At 45.4% G+C, this 19,147-nt stretch overlaps 1 protein-coding gene and 1 pseudogene across 3 annotated transcripts in view; both read left to right on the top strand.

The window, feature by feature from the left end:
- The window catches only part of ASAP1 (ArfGAP with SH3 domain, ankyrin repeat and PH domain 1), a 387,469-nt gene extending 371,806 nt beyond the window's left edge, over window positions 1-15,663 (top strand). For all 3 annotated transcript variants that reach the window (XM_058444654.1, XM_058444652.1, XM_058444653.1), the window contains 3 exons: window positions 8,759-9,249; window positions 11,732-11,854; window positions 14,754-15,663. In XM_058444654.1, coding sequence (XP_058300637.1) covers window positions 8,759-9,249; window positions 11,732-11,854; window positions 14,754-14,828 — 689 coding nt within the window. In that variant the 3' untranslated portion in view covers window positions 14,829-15,663. The remainder of the gene's footprint in view (window positions 1-8,758; window positions 9,250-11,731; window positions 11,855-14,753) is intronic.
- On the top strand, window positions 195-309 carry LOC116813941 (U6 spliceosomal RNA; annotated as a pseudogene).
- Window positions 15,664-19,147: the final 3,484 nt, after the last annotated feature.

The following is a 19,147-nucleotide window of genomic DNA, read 5'->3' as shown; positions in this document are numbered from 1 at the left end:
TATTTTGATTAGTCTGCCCCACTTTTTCCCCAGGCAATTTCAGATCATATGTTTCATTGTAATTTCTACCTTGCAACTTTTAAAATTTCTTCAAACTGCGAGAAATACAGTAAACTGGGTTAGGGCCCTTTAATGTTGGGAGAGCAGAGGGGTTTGGTCCACCCAACCTTCGATAATGTATTAAGACCTTTGTTGTGCTCACTTCGGCAGCACATATACTAAAATTGGAACCATACAGAGAAGATTAGCATGGCCCCTGCTCATGAATGACACCTTATTTTTTAACAACAGCAAAAAAAAAAGACCTTTGTTTTGGTAAGCGTGGTGGCTCATGCCTCTAATCCCAGCACTTAGGGAGGCCAAGGCAAGTGGATTGTTTGAGCTCAGGAGTTTGAGACCAGCCTGGGCAGCATGGCAGAACCCTGTCTCTACATAAAATACACAAAATTAGCCAGGCGTGGTGGCACATGCCTGTAGTCCTAGCTACTCAGGAGGCCGAAGTGGGAGGATTGCATGAGCCTGGGAGGCAGAGACTGCAGTGAGCCGAGATCATGCCACTGCACTCCAGCCTGGGTGACAGAGCAAGACCCTGCCTCAAAAAACAAAGACCTTTGTTTTAACTGTATCAATTTCCATTTTATTCATTCCATTTCTTAATAACCATCTAAAGATTTCCACCCTGCTGGGATGAGTCCCATGACTCTCCCCTTTTTCTTCTTAGTTTTATCCTATCACTGTTTTCTTTCTTCACCTTATTTGTTAATAACCATTTTAAAATTTCCACCTTCCTGGGAGGAGTCCGTTGGCTCTCACTTTTGCCTTTCCCTGTTCTCTTGTTAATTAACCTAATATTTTTATTAGCATCTATAAGACCCATGAAGGGAAGTTGAGACAGCAAAATTAATAAGGCTTCTCGAACTGTTCATTTCTGTAGGAGTAGCATCACATGGGGTGCCCATGTAGAAGGGGCCCTCTTAACCACACATTTACCATGACTTGGGTAACAGGCATGTTCGGCATGTGAATAGCCCTGTCATCATAAAGCCAGTCCCACATGCATACAGAGCATATCAGCTACTGCATCTGGGGTGTCCCACTTGGCATTTGTAGGTAGAGTTGGACAGTCCCCCTTCTCAGGGTGAACAGACCTTACAGTGGCTTTTATCTATTCCACCAGGCTGGCAGTTACCACAGGAATAGCCTCCTGTGTGTCTGGATCATATATACCCATATGCAGTTGTTCAATAGTGAGCTGTGGGTCCCATCAATCCAAACATGTACTTCTACTCTGTAGCGTTTAAAACCAAAGATACTGCCCCTAAATTAGTCACTCTTACAATGCATTTTAGTAAAGGTTCCTCAGGAAGCTGATGATATTGATCTAAAGAATGAAACAGTTCTTTCACATTATACCCTCTAGTTTCCATAGTTACTTAGTTTTACCCCTCCTTCACATTGACTACCTTTTTGGTAACCACAAGTCTCAGACGTACTTTCTGTTGTCCCTGCATAATTTTCTCCTGTGTGGGTAACTTTAAGGCTAGTGGACTGAGCTCAGGCAGACCCACATCTGAGCCTAGTCCAGCCTCAAGTCCTGACCCAGCACCCTATTTTATTTTAGCCATTATAGACAACAGTAACCAAGGGATTAAATATTTCACTTTTTTCTTAGTTTGCATTTCTTTATGCATCCAATGCACCAACTCCTGGGGAGTTGGATCCGTCTCTGAATTCCACTGGTAACTTTTACCCTTAGTAACTGATCTCAACACAGCTGTGGCTTCATACCCTGGGTGACCACATGGCCACATAGGAATCCAAAGATTCCTGATCCCCTACCCTTTTATCCTTTCTCTTCTCAAACCACATGTTTCTGTGAGTCAGAGCTGTTCCAACAAATCCTGCTTCACTGATACCAAATGTGTTGTGTATGACTCCCAGCAGACTGATTTTTATGTTGCTATTAATATAAACCTTGATGATCAGATGCTTAGAAAGATCTTTGGGTATAAAGGACAAAATGTAATGGCAGCATACACAACATGCCACAGTGTGCTATGTACACTTTTATCACCCTTCCTTTTGTGGATGAAAAGCTATTAAGCAGAATAGGGGAAAACATTGGGTTCTTAATGGGATTAAAGCAGTGGGGCTGGGCACGGTGGCTTACACCTGTAATCCAAGCACTTTGGGAGGCCCAAGCTGGAGGATCACCTGAGTCCAGAAGTTTGAGACCAGCCTGGGCAACATGATGAGATGAGACCTTGTCTCTACAGAAATTTGAAAAATTAGCAGAGTGTGATGGTGCACACCTGTGGTCCCAGCTATACAGGAAGTTGAGGCGGGAGAATCTCTTGGACCCAAGAGGTCGAGGTAGTAGTGAGCCATGTTTGCACCACTGCACTCCAGCCTGGGTGACAGAGACCCTGTCAATCAATCGATCAATAAAATAGTGGGCATCACATAGTGGATCTGAGTTCCTTTAGGGAGTGGTCCCACCCTGAGACAAGGAAAGCTGTAGAAGGCCTTGTGGCACACTCACACTAAACTACATGTAGGTGTGACCACCACTCATCTAACTCTAGTATGGGGAACCCAACATTTCTGGGTGCAAAACATATATCCTAACTGTACTCAGGCCTTTACTGCACACTGCAGCAACATGCATGTTGGATTAAACAACACTGGCCCACCAGACAGAAAAGGGCCTTACAGGAGATAGGTGCAGGTCTGGGTATCCTGGGATAAGCTGAGTTTGCTTTCAATGAGCAGCAGAATTCAGAGGAAAATGCAGATTAGAGGGAGTTCTCTTCCAGCAGGAAGGCAAAAGGATGGGAGTCAACCTGGAAAGATAAGGAGGCTTTGGCAGAGTGAGCCAGGCGGACTCAATAAACAGTGCTGAAGAGAATGCTAAGATGTAGCTTTGGGGAAAGGGCCTGTACGCAGACCCAACAGGGCCTCTTCACAATTTTAATACAAATAGAGGCTGAAGTAGGGGGCAGTGGCCCTCAGTCTTGGCTGCTGAGGCTCAGGGCACACCTGTGGGACTCTTACGGCCCTCTGAATTTACGGAAGTTCTCTGAGGGCACTTGCAGTTTACATCAATGTACTATGACTGCCCGTGCCTTTAGATTAGGGCAAAGTAAAACATGTTCTGCAGTGTAGTTGGTAGGTATAGGAACTATTCTAAACACTCATCGAATGAATGAATGAATGAATGAATGAATGAATAATGAGAAAGAAAAGAAAGGGAAGGAAAGGGAGAAAGAAAAGAAAGGGAAGGAAAGGAAGAAAGAAAAGAAAGAAATAGGCCAGGTATTGTGGCTCAAGCCTTTAATCCTAGCACTTTGGGAGGCTGAAGCGGGAGGATCACTTGAGCCCAGGAGTTCAAGACCAGCCTGGGCAATGAAGTGAGACCCTGTCTCTGCTTAATTAGTAAAATTAACACCACCCATGTCCTGCCTGCAGGAGGCAGGTGGGCTGTGCTATAACTAATAGCACCCAGTGGAAACCAGCCTCAGTACAAGCCTGTGAAATGAGACAGGGTGATTGGCTCTGCCCCTAATTAACTTCAAATCCAGAAATGACTGAGTCATGGCTATTGTAACAACACCTGTCCTTAATAACATTTGGTATATGGGCAAGGGGAGATTTTATTGGGAAGGCAAAGGAAATACCTCTGTCATTCTTACTAATCTGTAATGAAACTAAACTGTACCATGATTGTATCACAATATGGTATAATACTGGGGGCGTTGGTAAGGTTCGGCTTCCTCATGTAAATAAGCCTTATGATAATATTGATACAATCAGATGTATTGGTAGGTTGAATTGAAGCCCCCTCAGGATGGAATGCCTGTGGAAAACAGCCCAAGAAGGAACTGGATCTAGCTAACCATAAGCTGATCTCTGTGCCAAACAGCTCTGCACAAGTTTATCCTAAGGTTCAATAGCAGTAGACCAAGGCAGGAAAGAACAATGAGGCTAGTACACGATTATGAAAGTGTTTGTATGACTTCATAGGACAAATTAGTTATTCCTTTAAATCCATCCCTACCCACACTGGCTTCTCCAGATTTTAGGTGGTGGCATTGCTGTAACTGTTTTATAAATGCTACAACAAATGTTCTGATAGATACATTTGTTTTGGTATAAGGGATCCGAGGTTGAAAACCAAGGAATGGCCTATGGAGCTATAGATATGTATGTATTGGTATCCCTCCATGGTTCCTGGTTCATAATGTCCACATCCCTTGTTACAGTCTTTGGTTGTAATGCTGGATGTGTTAGGCCTCAGGAAACGGAATCTCTCCTGCCCTCCTTTATGTGCCCCAAGGCAGGACTCTAATCTTTTCCCATCTTGTGGGTTTGAGATCCTCTCATAGGAGAGTCCTACCCTATACCCTGGGGGAAGGAATGTTGATGTCATGAAGCTGCCATTAAAAACCATAGAGGACTGGGTTCAGGTTGCTTCTAGAAAGTTAAACCCATGGAGGCCAACAGGAAAGTGAAGAAGAACTTGTTCATGTGCCGGGAGGGCGGCACACCCCCAACTCCTCAGGTTCAGAAGCTCCTGTGCTCAGGACCCTTCCAGACCTCGCCCTGTGTGTCTGTTCATCTGGCTGTTTATCCTTTAAAATATTCTTCTTAGGGCCAGGAGCTGTGGCACTGAAAAGGCTCAGACCTGTAATTCCAGCACTTAGGGAGGCCAAGGTGGGTAGATCACTTGAGCCCAGGAGTTGGAGACCAGCTGGTAACATAATGAGACCTCGTGTCTACAGATAATAAAAACAAAAATAGCTGGGCGTGGTGACACAGGCCTGTAGTCCTAGCTGCTTGGGAGGCTAAGGTGGGAGGATAGCTTGAGCCTGGGAGACCGAGACTGCAGTGAGCCGTGATTCTTATACACACACACACACACACACACACACACACACACACACACACTTCTTAGTAAACTGATAAACTTAGGTAAGTGTTTCTCTGAGTTCTGTGAGCCATTCTAGCAAATCAGTCGAACCCAGAGGGGATTGTTGGAACCCCGGTTGAAGCCAACTGGTCAGAAATTCCAGAGGCCTGGGCTTGTGACTGGGCAGGAAGGTGGGAACCTGGGGGACTGAGCCTCAAGCTGTGGGATCTAACGCGGTCTCCAGGTAGATGGTGTCAGAATTGGATTGGAGAACACCTGGCTGGTATCCGCTGCTTAGTGGTGGGGTGAGACCCCCACACATTTGGTCACAGAAGTTTTCTTCTGTGTTGATGATCGTTGTGGTGTGGGAGTAGAGGAAAAAGCACGGTTAGAGGAGCAAGTTTTCCCCACACAATGTCTCACAGGCTTCTCGACCTAAAACTGGAATATGGACTCCAAGTCCATTCCAGACTGTTCCTTCCTCAGTGTCCCCGTCTGTTAAAGGCAGTGTCATTCTTCCAGGTGTTCAGGCCTTAAAGCCTGAGAGAGGTGCTTAGCTCTTCGGTTTGTCTCACACACCACATCCTGTGCTTGCACAAATACTGTTTCTTCCCCCTTCCATATCTATTTAAAACCCAGTCACTTCTCATCATCTCCACCGTTGTCACCTAGGATCAAATGAGCATCATCTCTTGTCTGGACAGTTGGAGACTCCTACCCTGTCTGCCTGGAGCCTTCTAACCCGGTCCTGCAGTCTGTTCTCAGCAGAACACTGGAGCCTTCCACATTCAATCATGTCACTCCTCTGTCCTGAACCATCTGGTGGTGGTTCTTCCAACCCCCACCAGAAATCAACATGGCTGGTGTCCGAGCCTCCTGCACATTTTTGACCCACTCTTGCCATATCAGAGTGGCCTTCCCTGATCACACCCTCCTTGGTGGTCACTCTCCTCCTCCCCACCCAGCCAGCACTCTTTTCTCCCTTCCCCTGCTTACCTGCCCTCACCCTCTGGTAACTCCATGTTTACTTGTCACCCTCTCGTGGAATGTGAGCTCCCAGCAGGCAGGGCCCTAGTCCTTTCCATCTGCTGTGTCCCAAGTGCCTGAAATGGTGCTGGGCACAGCACATGCCCAGCAAATAGGGGTGGAATGGTAACCCTTTTCCTGTAAGTCTGAACTGTCCTTGGGCTAGGAATCGACCATCCCTTACTCATTTTGTGACTTGGGAGGCTCCACGGCCTCCCTTGGTATCTTGGAAGATGGGGATGATGGTGATACCCACATCGCCGGGCTCTTAGGAAGATGAAGCTACGTCATGTAGCAGGTCTCAAGAAGGCCAATCTCCTCTCCTTCCCTGCCCTGTGGTCCCATCTCTCTCCTGCCCAGAGTTGAGTCATCTGGGCCAGTGTACCCTGAGGCCCTGGCCAGCCTTGCCTCTTCCCCTCAAGGGTCTCAGACTGGTGCCAACAGTCACATTGTCACACCAAAGCCAGGAGTGCGGAGAGAGGATGTGGGACAGGGTCTAGATACCTGAAGCTGGGGACAGCATGGCCCTGCACATCTCTACTAAAAAATTAAAAATCAGCTGAGTGTGGTGGCACATACCTGTGGTCCTAGCTACTCAGGAGGCTGAGACAGGAAGATCATTTGGAGCCTAGGAGGTCAAGGTTGCAGTGTGCCCTGATTGTACCACTGCACTCCAGCCTCAGTAACAGAGGGAGACCCTGTCTCAATAGAACTAAAAAGAAAAATAAAATAAAAACTACCTGAAGTCTTACCACCCAAGGTAACTGATGAATTAGTGTATATCTTTCATCTTTTTTTCTCTGCTCTTTTTTAAAGTTTCTGTTTAAGCTAATATTTTTCACATAATAAAAACATTTTTCATGCTATTAATTATATAACAGTATAATTTTTATTGGCTACATATCATTGTCATTTGTTGGTTTGTTTTTTGAGACAGAGCCTCACTCTGTCACCCAGGCTGGAGTGCAATGGCACTGTCATAGTTCACTGCAGGCTTGGACCCCGAGGCTCAAGCGATCCTCCAGTCTCAGTCTCCTGAGTAGTTAGGACTACAGGCCTGTACCACCACACCCGGCTAATTTTTATTTATTGTCCATACAATCCCCGGCATTCAGATGGGTGGCGTTTTTTTCTTTATAAGCGGTACTGTGCCAAACACTCTAGCACAGACATCTCAGTGTATGACTTTGATCCTGTTTTAGGACAAATTCCTAGAATTGGAGCTGCAGGTGAAGAGGCTGGGGTATTTTGAAGATTTTCCATGCCTGGCACTTAACAGTTTCTCTTGCCCCATCAGTGTGACTCACAGCCAAGGCCTCTCTAGCCTCACCACCTCAGGGATTCCCCCTAGCTTTTTCCCTCTTGACTGCCTGGCTCAGATTGTTTCTTAGCCAATTTCAGGCTTCCAAGAGAGGAAGGAGATTGATGTAAATTAACTTTTAGAGCCAAGCCACCTCAGCAGAAGCTTAGGGACCAGCCTGTGAGCAGGGTGCCCCTTGATTTTGACTTTTTTAGACATATGACTAGACAGGTCATGAGCAGAAACAGCCCCAGTACAGCCTGTGACATTTACAACATGAGGTTTATCTGTTTCTGCTCCTTCTTTAAGAATGTCTTTCTGAATACATTATATTTTTAGGATCAAATTCCTAGTGTGAGTCACTCAGTGTGCCTTAGTCAGCTGTTTCCTCCCTGAGTGCATGCTACGTGCTTGGCCCTTGTGCCAGGAGCCAAAGTTACAAAAATGAGTAAAACAGGAATGTAATACTGTAATAGGGCCTGAAAGAACCCTAACAGTGATGGTAGTACTACTACATAATGCTTGCAGCCTGCCAGGGCCTGTCAGTAAATTCTTTGCATATATTAACCCATGTAATCTGCATGCCAACCCTTTGAAGTAGGGTTTTAAGAGATGAGTAAATTGCAGCACAGAGAGGTTGTGTAATTTGCCCAAATTCACACAGCTAGTAAGTGGTGGAGCTAAAATTGGAGACATGTCAGTACCAAGAGCTGTACAAAGAGCTGTGGGAATGGGTCAACAAATTGATACATTTCCTAAGCTGTGCATACTGTGCAGCCATCAAACAGAATAAAAAAGAACTGATTTGGAACTCTCCTAAACATAGTAAGTGGGAGAAAAGCAAAGTTTCAGACAATGTATGTATCCCTTGTATGGTTTTTAAAAGACATAACACATGCATGTGTATCACCAAAATGTAACAGAGGTTAAGAGATAGGGGCACAGAGTAGAAGAAGCCTTTTGCTGCTTCTCTTATATACTGCATGAATCATGTAAAATGGGGAGAAATAATAATAAATTATGATACAGCTATAGAATGGAATAGAATGCACCATTCAAAATTACATACAACTAGTAAATAATTTTTAGTAACGTGACAGATACTGTTGCTAAAATGGTATTAGATAAAAGCAAGTAAAAGTTATATCTATAGAAAATATATAGGAAAATTAAAAGGAACTATATGAAAGAATTTTAAATGGCTACATTTAGGTGTTAGGCTTAAGAACTCTGTACTTTCCGATTCTCTGCAGTCTGTTTCTATTTATTTTTTTTAATTCTGGATGAATGTAGACATCCTGTTCTTATATAATTGAAGCACAAAATCGTGAATTGTAACGCTTTCCAGGCTTTCAAACTTTGTCTTTGTAAAACTGCCTGGGTGGGCCTGGCCCCTGAGTTCATCCTTTTCAAGTGCTCACTGTAGGCCAGTTCCCTTCATGATGATGGTGCCTCTTTTAGGTGACTGACAGAAACGCAGCCCTTCCCACCAATGACCTCCCTGTTTTTGATTGCTTCCACAGTGGCACTAAGGAAAACAGATCATCTCTCCCTAGACAAAGCCAACATCCCGCCCGAAGTCTTTCAGAAATCATCACAGTTGGCAGAGTTGCCACAGAAGCCACCACCTGGAGACCTGCCCCCGAAGCCCACAGAACTGGCCCCCAAGCCCCAAATTGGAGATTTGCCACCTAAGCCAGGAGAACTGCCCCCCAAACCACAGCTGGGGGACCTGCCACCCAAACCCCAGCTCTCAGACTTACCTCCCAAACCACAGATGAAGGACCTGCCCCCCAAACCACAGCTGGGAGACCTGCTAGCAAAATCCCAGACTGGAGATGTCTCACCCAAGGCTCAGCAACCCTCTGAGATCACACCGAAGTCACACCCATTGGATCTATCCCCAAATGTGCAGTCCAGAGACGCCATCCAAAAGCAAGCATCTGAAGACTCCAATGACCTCACGCCTACTCTGCCAGAGACACCCGTACCACTGCCCAGAAAAATCAATACGGTGGGTGGGACCAATGTTCAGGCCCTTAGGAACCCTATTCCGCACTTTGCAAGTTGGTGGGAGGGCGAGTGCCCCAACTTACACAAGAAAAAGCGAGAGCTTGCTCACCTGACCCTTAAGTGCTCTGGTTCAAGCATGATGGTGGATTGGAGCCTGTGGGTTACAAACTCAGGCTTTAGGCCCCAGCAGACAGGCTTCAAGACCTGGCTTCAGTGCCTAGCATAACTGCACAACCTTGGCAAGTTACTTTCTCTGAGCCTTACTTTCTTCACATACAAAAAGGAGCTAATACAGTATCTGAGCTCACAGATGATTAAATACAGTGACAAATGAGCAGCACTTGGCTGGCACCTAGACCACTCAGCAAGTAGTCACTCTTACCTAAGAACCTTGAGGATGAAACTTTTCCTTTCCTGAGGGTCACGAGAAAGCAGTTTCCCTCTCGGGGTTCTGGGTATTTTCTCTTTTTTTTTTTGAGAAGGGCTCGCTCTGTTGCCCAGGCTGGAGTGCAGTGGTGCGATCACAGCTCACTGCAGCCTCAGTCTCCTAGGCTCAGGTGATCCTCTTACCTCAGCCTCCTGAGTAGCTGGGACCACAGGTACGTATCACCACACCTGGCTTTTTTTTTTATATATTTTTGGTAGAGATGGGGTTTTGCCATGTTGCCCAGGCTGGTCTTGAACTCCTGGGCTCAAGCACTCCTCCCACCTTGGCCTCTCAGAGTGCTGGGATTACAGGCGTGAGCCACTGTGCCTGGCTTCCTGAGTATCTGCTAAGTCAGACTTTCTCACTGCATCTTCCTAAAGGAATTGGAGATAAAACTCTTGATATAATAGAATAGCATAGAATTTTGTTGAAATCTCATATTCTCTCATTTTCATTAAATGTTTCCTACTCTGTATCCAAAAGTTCTCCCATTGCACATGGCAGCTCTACCCCTCCTCATATTCTGTTATAAAATGTTAACAGTACCCAGCACTTTGGGAAGAGGCGAGTGGATTGCTTGAGGCCAGGAGTTCAGGGCTGCTGTGATCACACCACTACACTCCAGCCTGGGTAACAGAACAAGACCCTGTCTCAAAAAAATTAAAACGGGGCTGGGTGCAGTGGCTCACATCTGTAATTTCAGCACTTTGGGAGGCCAAAGTGGGAGGTTCCCTTGAGCCTAGGATTCATGACCAGCCTGGGCAACATACGGAGAACCCGTCTCTATAAAAAATAAAAATTAATTAGCTGGGCATGGTGGTACATGCCTGCGATCCCAGCTACTTGGGAGGCTAAGGCGGGAAGATTGCTTGAGCCCTGGAGATCGAGGCTGCAGTGAGCGTGATCATGCCACTGCACTCTAGCCTGGGCAACAGAGTGAAACCCCGTCTCAAAAAAAAAAAAATTTTTTTAATGTTACAGTAAAAGTGTGTCAAAGCAATCCTTAAATTAAGAAAAATAAAACCCATCTTCCTGTAGGTTGGAGGCTGCTGTGTCTGATGGTGGATACTTCTGCTATTCAAAAGGGAACTCTCCCATGACTCCCAAGCACCACTGATGCAAAATTTTCATTTCATGCTACACACTATATAGTTTTATTATGTCATTTAATCTCCGCATTATAAATTAACACACTGCAGGCCTCTCAGTTGCTCACGCAGTCACTGCCACAGTTGTGCCAGGCTTCTCCAACCCACCCGCACAGGGCCAGAAGGGAGCTCGGAAAGCAGCTGGAACTATCAGGGTGATTAAAGGAGAAACCAGGGGACAGAGAGGAAGAGGCAACTCCACCCAAAACATTTAAAGAGACAACTTGCTTTTTTTAAAATTGCCAATTAGCCAGGTGCAAAACAAAAACCCATCATTTAGAAGGTGATACCTCTATTTTCACTTTTTTGTTTGCAAAGAACTGGAAATTCAACAAATAAATGCTCAAATCAAAACTGATCAAAAATTAAAACTGTTTTAGTAACTGCATAGACTTCTCCGAGTTCCAGGCCGATCCTGCTGTGTTTAACCAGCATGTACTGACTTGCTGTTTTGCATGAGGGGACTGACAAATTTGTTTATGCTGCACATTCATTATGCAGAAGCTGCACATTTTGCTTTACGTCATGTTTCCTAAAAACATTTTTAGACTCTGCTGTCATTCTGCAAGCTGATGTGGATTGCGGGGGTACAGAGTGCTTGATGTTTTTTGGTGAAGCTCAATTTTGATCCCTACCCATAGTGTTTGCTTTCTGGTGAAAATAACTTGATGATGCCCAATCACCAATGCAGGGCCACCCTGATGGGGGGAGAGGAAGGGCCTGTGGTTAAGAGTACACAGTATGCTGGGCGCCCGGCAGACACTCTTCTTCCCGCCCTTCAAGGGTGAGGAAATCAAGGCTCAGCGAGGTTAAGTTACTTGCCAAGGTCAACCATTTTACAAAGAACCGCTGCTCTTTTTTTCCATTCAGTCCATTCTTTCAATTAAAACCCAGTTTCTTTCTTTAAGGGGAAAAATAAAGTGAGGCGGGTGAAGACCATTTATGACTGCCAGGCAGACAACGATGACGAGCTCACATTCATGGAGGGAGAAGTGATTATTGTCACAGGGGAAGAGGACCAGGAGTGGTGGGTACGTACGAATATGCATCCACTTCATCCGTACATTCATACAGCATGCCTGGGCAGGCACCACATTGGAACTTACAGACAGTGCAGTAAAAGAGGGCCCTTGAGCACAAGGACCCTGTCAGCTGCATCACTCACCCAACAGCCATTGCATTTGGTATCTTTTCTATGTCACACACTATCACATGCTAGAAAAACAGCCGTGGAGCTGGCTGGGTGCAGTGGCTCACGCCTGTAATCCCAGCACTTTGGGAGGCCGAGGCAGATGGATCATGAGGTCAGTAGTTCGAGACCAGCCTGGCCAGCATGGTGAAACCCCATCTGTACTAAAAATACAAAAAATTAGCTGGGCATGGTGACGCGCACCTGCAGTCCCAGCTACTCGGGAGGCCAAGGCAGGAGAATCACTTGAACCCGGGAGGCAGAGGTTGCAGTGAGCCGAGATCACACCACTGCATTCCAGCCTGGGCAGCAGAGCGAGACTCCGTCTGAAAAAAAAGAAAAACAGCCATGGGGCTTTGAAGACAGGTCAAGAGAATTAACATTTGTATGTACTTTACCCATGATATCATGTAACCTTGTGAGTTGTAGGCATTTTCTGATTTTTCAGATAAATACGAAAGCAGAAGAAAGTTGAGCATGTTGCCTGTGGTCCCTCAGCCAGTAAGCAGGCTAAGTCAAGATTCCAGATCGGCCTTGACCCCAGAGCCTGTATGCTTTGCTCACCATTCCACACTGGGAATCAGAATGCCCAAGTTCCTGCTTAGGCTCAGCAGTTGACAAGTCCTCAGACTGAATTCTTAATCCAGTCTGCAGTTCTTTCTTTGTCAGATAGGCCAAGACACCTTCTCCACATAATTTTAGGAAAAGATTAAATGAAAATATCTATGAAAACTCCTTTTACATTAAAACCTGCAGCTCAGGCATCAGGAGGGAAAGACATCAGCATCCTCATAGGCCCTGCTAGGTAGCCAGGCTATGAGTGACCCGTGAGAGCAGTCCACACATTTATTGATTTTCAGGTTGCCAGGGAGTAAGTCTCCTGATGGGAACTGCCAGGCCAAGGTACAGTGAATAAGCCACCTCTTGTGCGCTCCTTGTTGATCATTTCCTGACATCAGGGTGAAAATTCCCCTTCCTTGGCAGCCTGAGCCCCCTCCTGCCAAGAGGGACTCAGTTATGTCTGCCAGGAAGGGACCTGAGGCTGACAGTTGAGCCAGCAGTACCTAAGAATGCCCAGAAATACATATGTATATACATGTGTGCACACACACGTAGGCATAGGCACACATTCATTCACCTTTGACTTTTTCTTCCTTCAGGCCTAGACAGTGACCTCAGATTCTTAATCACAGCTGTAGGGATTTTGTTTGGACTCAACTGGGGCAATTTTGCCCTCCGGGGACATTTACAATATCTGGAAATATTGATTGTCAGGACCTAGGAAGGGGGTTGCTACCAACACCTAGTAGATGGAAGCCAGGGATGCCACTAAATATCCTCCAGTACTCAGGGAGCCCCCACAAGCAAGGATGCCAGTAGCACCATGGTTGAGAAACTGGACTGAAGGGATCAGCCTGGGGAGGCCCAGGGGGTGCCTCCAGCCTCTGTCAGCAGAGTGGGGCCAGTCCCTGGCATGAAGCCTGTCAGAGAGTCCACTTCGTCTCATGATGAGAAGGTGGGCTCTGAAGCCCCCCACGTGAATCAGTTACTAGCTCTATGGGCCTTGGATAAAGCATGTCCCTTCTGTAAGCCTCACTTTCCTCTGAAAAATAGGACATGATTAATCGTTTCTCACAAGGATGTTGAGGAACTCACTTTGTAATCTGTTAATATTATTATAATCAAGCAGTGATCATGTTCTTTGCTAAGCAACTGATGACTACAGCAGAGATACCTGCGGGGAGTAGGAAGCTGTCATTGGTGTCCCTAGCATTCCTAGGGGACATTGTGTGTGCCACCATTACATGCCTCGCCAGATGTAAAGATGGTACCACACACACATCCTAACTGTGATGTGAAATTCACAAAGACCTCACACATGCACAATGCCAACTAAGACCACATGCGGTGGGTGGGCAAGCCTTCAGGAGAGCTGGGCGGGCCTGGTTGACTCTGTTCCACTCTTAAAACCACCTTCCTCTCTATCAATTTGGCATTGGAAGCCAATGTGCACGATTTTATTTTTTCTATTGAAGGCCCATTACATGATTCTCTGTAGTGCAATCAATACTAATCTAATTGAGGTAATTAGAAAATTTTTACAGGTAACTGGCTTACAGGCCAATGCAGCAGACAATAAAATTGCCATTCGGTATCATCAGTCTCAAACTTTCACAGTATTCTTCCTCCACGGTAACCGGAAAACAAGTGATAGTACATAGCAGCCTTTTCATGTGCTTTTTTTTTTCTTTTTTAAATGTATCACACAAGCCTGGAAAGAAGGGATTTTTTTTTAGCCCCACTTAACAGAGAAGAGGCTTAGCAAGGTTTGTGTGAGGTCACCCAGCTGTAAAGGCAGCCAGGCGCCCTGGTTCAGAGCAAGGACTCTAGAGCCCCACACCTGTGGGAGAGCATGTCACCTCTCTGGGCCACTGTCCCTTCATCTGTAAAATGAAGACTGTAACCTGTATAAGAAATATCCACCTCAGGGGGTTGCTGTGTGGGTACAGCAAGATCCATGTAGAATGCTGAGCATATTGGAAGTTCTGTCGTTTGCTCTTTCCTTATGTAGTTTATGACCGTTAAGCTCTCTGTAGTTCACTAAAGGGTGGGAAGAAGGGTAAGCCTGGGATTCCACCCCCAGGTCTGTGGGCAGACTAGGCTGGGCTCTTACCCACTGGGCTTGTCATGGGGCCACTGCCTGCTGCCTCCATCCTGACCACTCTCTTTTCTCCCTGCAGATTGGCCACATCGAAGGACAGCCTGAAAGGAAGGGGGTCTTTCCAGTGTCCTTTGTTCATATCCTGTCCGACTAGCAAAACGCAGAACCTTAAGATTGTCCACATCCTTCATGCAAGACTGCTGCCTCCATGTAACCCTGGGCACAGTGTGTATATAGCTGCTGTTACAGAGTAAGAAACTCATGGAAGGGCCACCTCAGGAGGGGGATATAATGTGTGTTGTAAATATCCTGTGGTTTTCTGCCTTCGCCAGTATGAGGGTAGCCTCGGACCCGGCGCGCCTTACTGGTTTGCCAAAGCCATCCTTGGCATCTAGCACTTACATCTCTCTATGCTGTTTTACAAGCAAACAAACAAAAATAGGAGTATAGGAACTGCTGGCTTTGCAAATAGAAGTGGTCTCCAGCAACCGTTGAAAGGGATAGAATTGACTTTGTTCCTAACAATGCAGTATTCTCAATTGTGTTACTGAAAATGCAACATTAGCAAAGAGGTGGGTTCTGTTTTCCAGGTGAAACTTTTAGCTCCATGACAGACCAGCCTGTAGTTATCTGTGTACACAGTTTACAGCTACAAAAACCTACTTTGGTATTTATTGCAGAAAAGTGCTCAGTTAAATGTAAGTGTTATTCCTGCAGCAAAATATTCACTGACCCAAAACTCTTTGTGGCATTTTACAATGCACACAGCCTCATGCAAGTTTAGACAAGTGGATTTATACTGTCTTATGAGTGCCCGCCCCTGATATATTACCTCATTATGCAAAAATAACATATCTTTCATGACTATTTTGACAAAAGTTTAAAACACATATGAAGTTCAACTTTCAGGAACCAAGGACTGCCAGAAAATATTAGCCTCTACATTATGCATGCATTTAGAAGCTTACCTGAAATCTGCCTTTTATAAAGGAATAGTATGGATAAGTGGAATTGTACATTTTTTAAACTTGATTGCCATTAAAGCAGAAATTATAAGGTTGCAACAATATTTGTTTCTAATCATTGGCTTTCTCAAGAGTATGGATTGACCTATTGTGTTCTGAATGCACATCCCTCAGATGTGTTGAAGCATCCATTGCATCCATTTTTTATTATTTTCTTAGTTTTGTTCTTGGACAAATTTAAACTTTTAAAAGATTATTCAAGATGAATTTAAAAGTCAACCCTTCACACAGTTTCCCTACTGTATGTAGAATCCAGGTGCTGAAACCAAGTGTTTCTTTTCCCATGCTCTTTGTTAAACCCCAATTATAGATAATTTTTCCAGTCTTAAGCTCTGTCCACCTTCAAGTCAATTCATAACCAAGTTTTTGAACGCTGCTATGAATTGCACTGTGAAAAGCACTCTTCCCTCTCAGTTTTCTTTTCATCCCAGCCACGTTTATCAGATCCTTAAGAACACTGTATTTCAGTCTTTTACATCAGTCTGAATTTTGGAAAAGAATACAATAGTTGTACTCCACAGTCAGTGGAACTGTTCCCTGAGTCCGAGGCTCATGTGTCATTCTGGCACTACATTTGCTTAAATTGCTATTTTGGCAACAGCACAGAAAACTAATATTTTTAAGCAGAGAATCTTGGCAATGAGTGAGAGATGTTAATTTCACAGAAGCACAACTCCCAACCCTACCCTTAGGAAAAGCCCTCTTCCATCGTTACCGTGCTCAGTGAATATTAATTTAGTTCTGCTTAAGTGGTTGCTATACAAACTTTGAATAGCCACCTAATAAATAAACCTTGCATGACACACCTGCAGAATATTTTATCAGCTGTTATTGGAAAGTGATTTTAAGCAATTGCTTCCTCAGTGTCAGGGCACATGTGAATTTCCACGCCAAACAGAGCATGAGGAACCAGTTGACATGCTGGGTTGTGACTGGCAGCTTTAGCAGCCTCGGTACTGAAGCCACACCAGTGTCAGGATGGAAGTCAGCATCTGAGGTTGCTCAGTGTCCTGGTCATTCATCTACACATTTTAACTTGCATTAAAGAGCTATTCATTTTTGTGGCCTAGATTCTTTTCACTGATCTCAAAATAAACTGGTTTTTTCCAAAAAAAACAAAAAAACACACACACAAAAACTGCATGTCTAAAATTACATGGAGTTGGTGTCTATTCTTTTTCCCCTTTTGCAGCAACTTACACAGCATTTTTAACACCTTTTTTTCTAGTTTTTTTGTTCGGTTTTGTTTTCCATCAGGAATTTGAGTTCTCTCTAACCCAGCTTACTGTGGGACATAGGAAAACTCAGTAGAAATATCTTTGGTGATTTTGTTGAGTTTAAGTCTGATCTTGATCTTAAACTCAGTAAGCCACTATCTGCAATTTTGTACATTATATAGTATTTTGAAGATATGGAACCTTATAAAAAAAAAAAATAGCAAATTAGTTCTTTTTCCCCCAGAGGGGAAAGTTATGTTCTGCAAATAGTGTGTGTCTTATTTTACTGTTGAACAGCAATTGCTATTTATTTTTTTATGGCCTAGAACTTCAACATGTATAGGAATCCTGTAGTGCCACTAGTTAAATGCCGAATTCTCATCTGGATGTTACCATCAAACATCAGTACACTTGTCATTTCACATGTGTTTAATGTGACAGTTTTTCAGTACTGTATGTGTTAATTTCTACTTTTTTTAATATTTAAAATTGCTTTTAAATAAACATATTCTCAGTTGATCCCAAACTTCTGAAATCAGGCCATTTTGTGAGTTGTTCACTACCCTGCTGACAGGAGAGAATCAAGGCTTCCTCTGGCTGTGCTTTCGGGTATATAGATGACACAGGTCACTCCAACCCTTGTCAGAGATCACTCTGGATACATAAAAATATGTAGCACTTGCCCCAGCTTATAAACTGTGGGCCTTTGGCCCCTTTCTGTCCTCCACCTTCCGCCTTCCACGTCCACCATGTCCACTTGTGCGTCTGTTGATGTGAACAGGGCAGGAAGAAGGTGGAGGAGCAGAGGGGCACAAGGCTTACATGTTGCCATGTGGACAGCACTTCTGTCACGTAGCTGTCACGGCTAGTGCTGCCACGCAGTGGAGCAGACCTGGCCCAGGCCCTCTGCCTGCATTAACACCCTGAATCCTTAGCAAGCCCAGGAGAAGCATGAACCCCTCGGCTTTACAGAGCTTACAAATGAGACTCAGAGGCATTCATTCACACACAAGAGACGTGTGGCTTGTAAATCACTAAGGTGGGAGTGCACACAGGTGGTTCTGGCTCCAAGGCCATCCTTGGGATTCCCACTGCCTGGAAGACACTGTCCTGTATGGAGAACCACAGCGGCGGAAAGCAGGCCAAGACTGCGGCATGGAGGATCCCGAAGTGCTGGTCTCGGCATTCCTTCTGTCATCTTTCATGAAAGTTGGTAGACATGGCTGGGCATGGTGGCTCACGCCTGTGTTCCCAGCACTTTGGGAGCCCGAGGCGGGTGGATCACCTGAGGTCAGGAGTTTGAGACCAGCCTGGCCAACATGGTGAAACGCTGTCTCTACTAAAAATACAAAAAATTAGCTGGGTGTGGTGGCTCACACCTGTAATTCCCAGCTACTCGGGAGGTTGAGGTGGGAGAATTGCTTGAACCTGGGAGGCAGAGGTTGCAGTGAGCGAAGATCACGCCACTGCACTCCATTCTGGATGACAGAGCAAGACTGTCAAAAAAAAAAGTTGGTAGACATAATGTGCCTATTCACAGTCCAAAACAAACCTTTTAAACACCGTGCTACCAGGGAAAATGGGCTTGGGCATGGAAGCCAGCGGCTTTCTATTGTGATATTTCTGGGGAAAGCTAACATAGTGACCTGGATAATCCAGGAAGAGGTGAAGCCAGCTTTTTATCTGATGACAAGATGTTCTTTCACATCGGTTGTATGTGGTTTTAAGCCTGGAACAGTATCTGTTTGGAACTGACGTCCCCCTTCACCACCCCCTGACTCTGTTGAAAACAGCCCCTCCCTTATCCAGCACCCCCCGACAGCCCAGCCTCCAAGGTGAGGCCAGGAACTGGAGGCTTACCCCTGTCTCTCTACCTCAGGTCCTTTGAGGGCTTACTGTGCTTGGGCCCACGTTTCCCTTACCTGCGTTTAGTCTTCGGCAGGGCGTGTGACACCGTTAGGCACATCACCACAGTTGAGTGAGGGGCAGCCATGTGGACCCAGGTCCTTGTGGCCCCAGCCACAGCCCCCTACTCTCCACACCCTTTTTCTTCTCCCCTCCCCTAACCTTGTGCCCACTTCTGATGTGTTTTTTTCTTTTTTTGTTTTTTTCTTTTTTGTAGACAGGGTCTTACTTTGTTGCCCAGTCTGGCCTCGAACTCCTGGGCTCACATCATCTTCCCACCTGAGCCTCCCAAAGTGCTGGGATTACAGGCATGAGCCACCATGCCC

This window comes from Hylobates moloch, unplaced genomic scaffold (assembly GCF_009828535.3).
Source record: "Hylobates moloch isolate HMO894 unplaced genomic scaffold, HMol_V3 SCAFFOLD_9, whole genome shotgun sequence".
Classification (NCBI taxonomy): domain Eukaryota; kingdom Metazoa; phylum Chordata; class Mammalia; order Primates; family Hylobatidae; genus Hylobates; species Hylobates moloch.
This window is presented reverse-complemented; position numbering and strand designations above follow the sequence as displayed.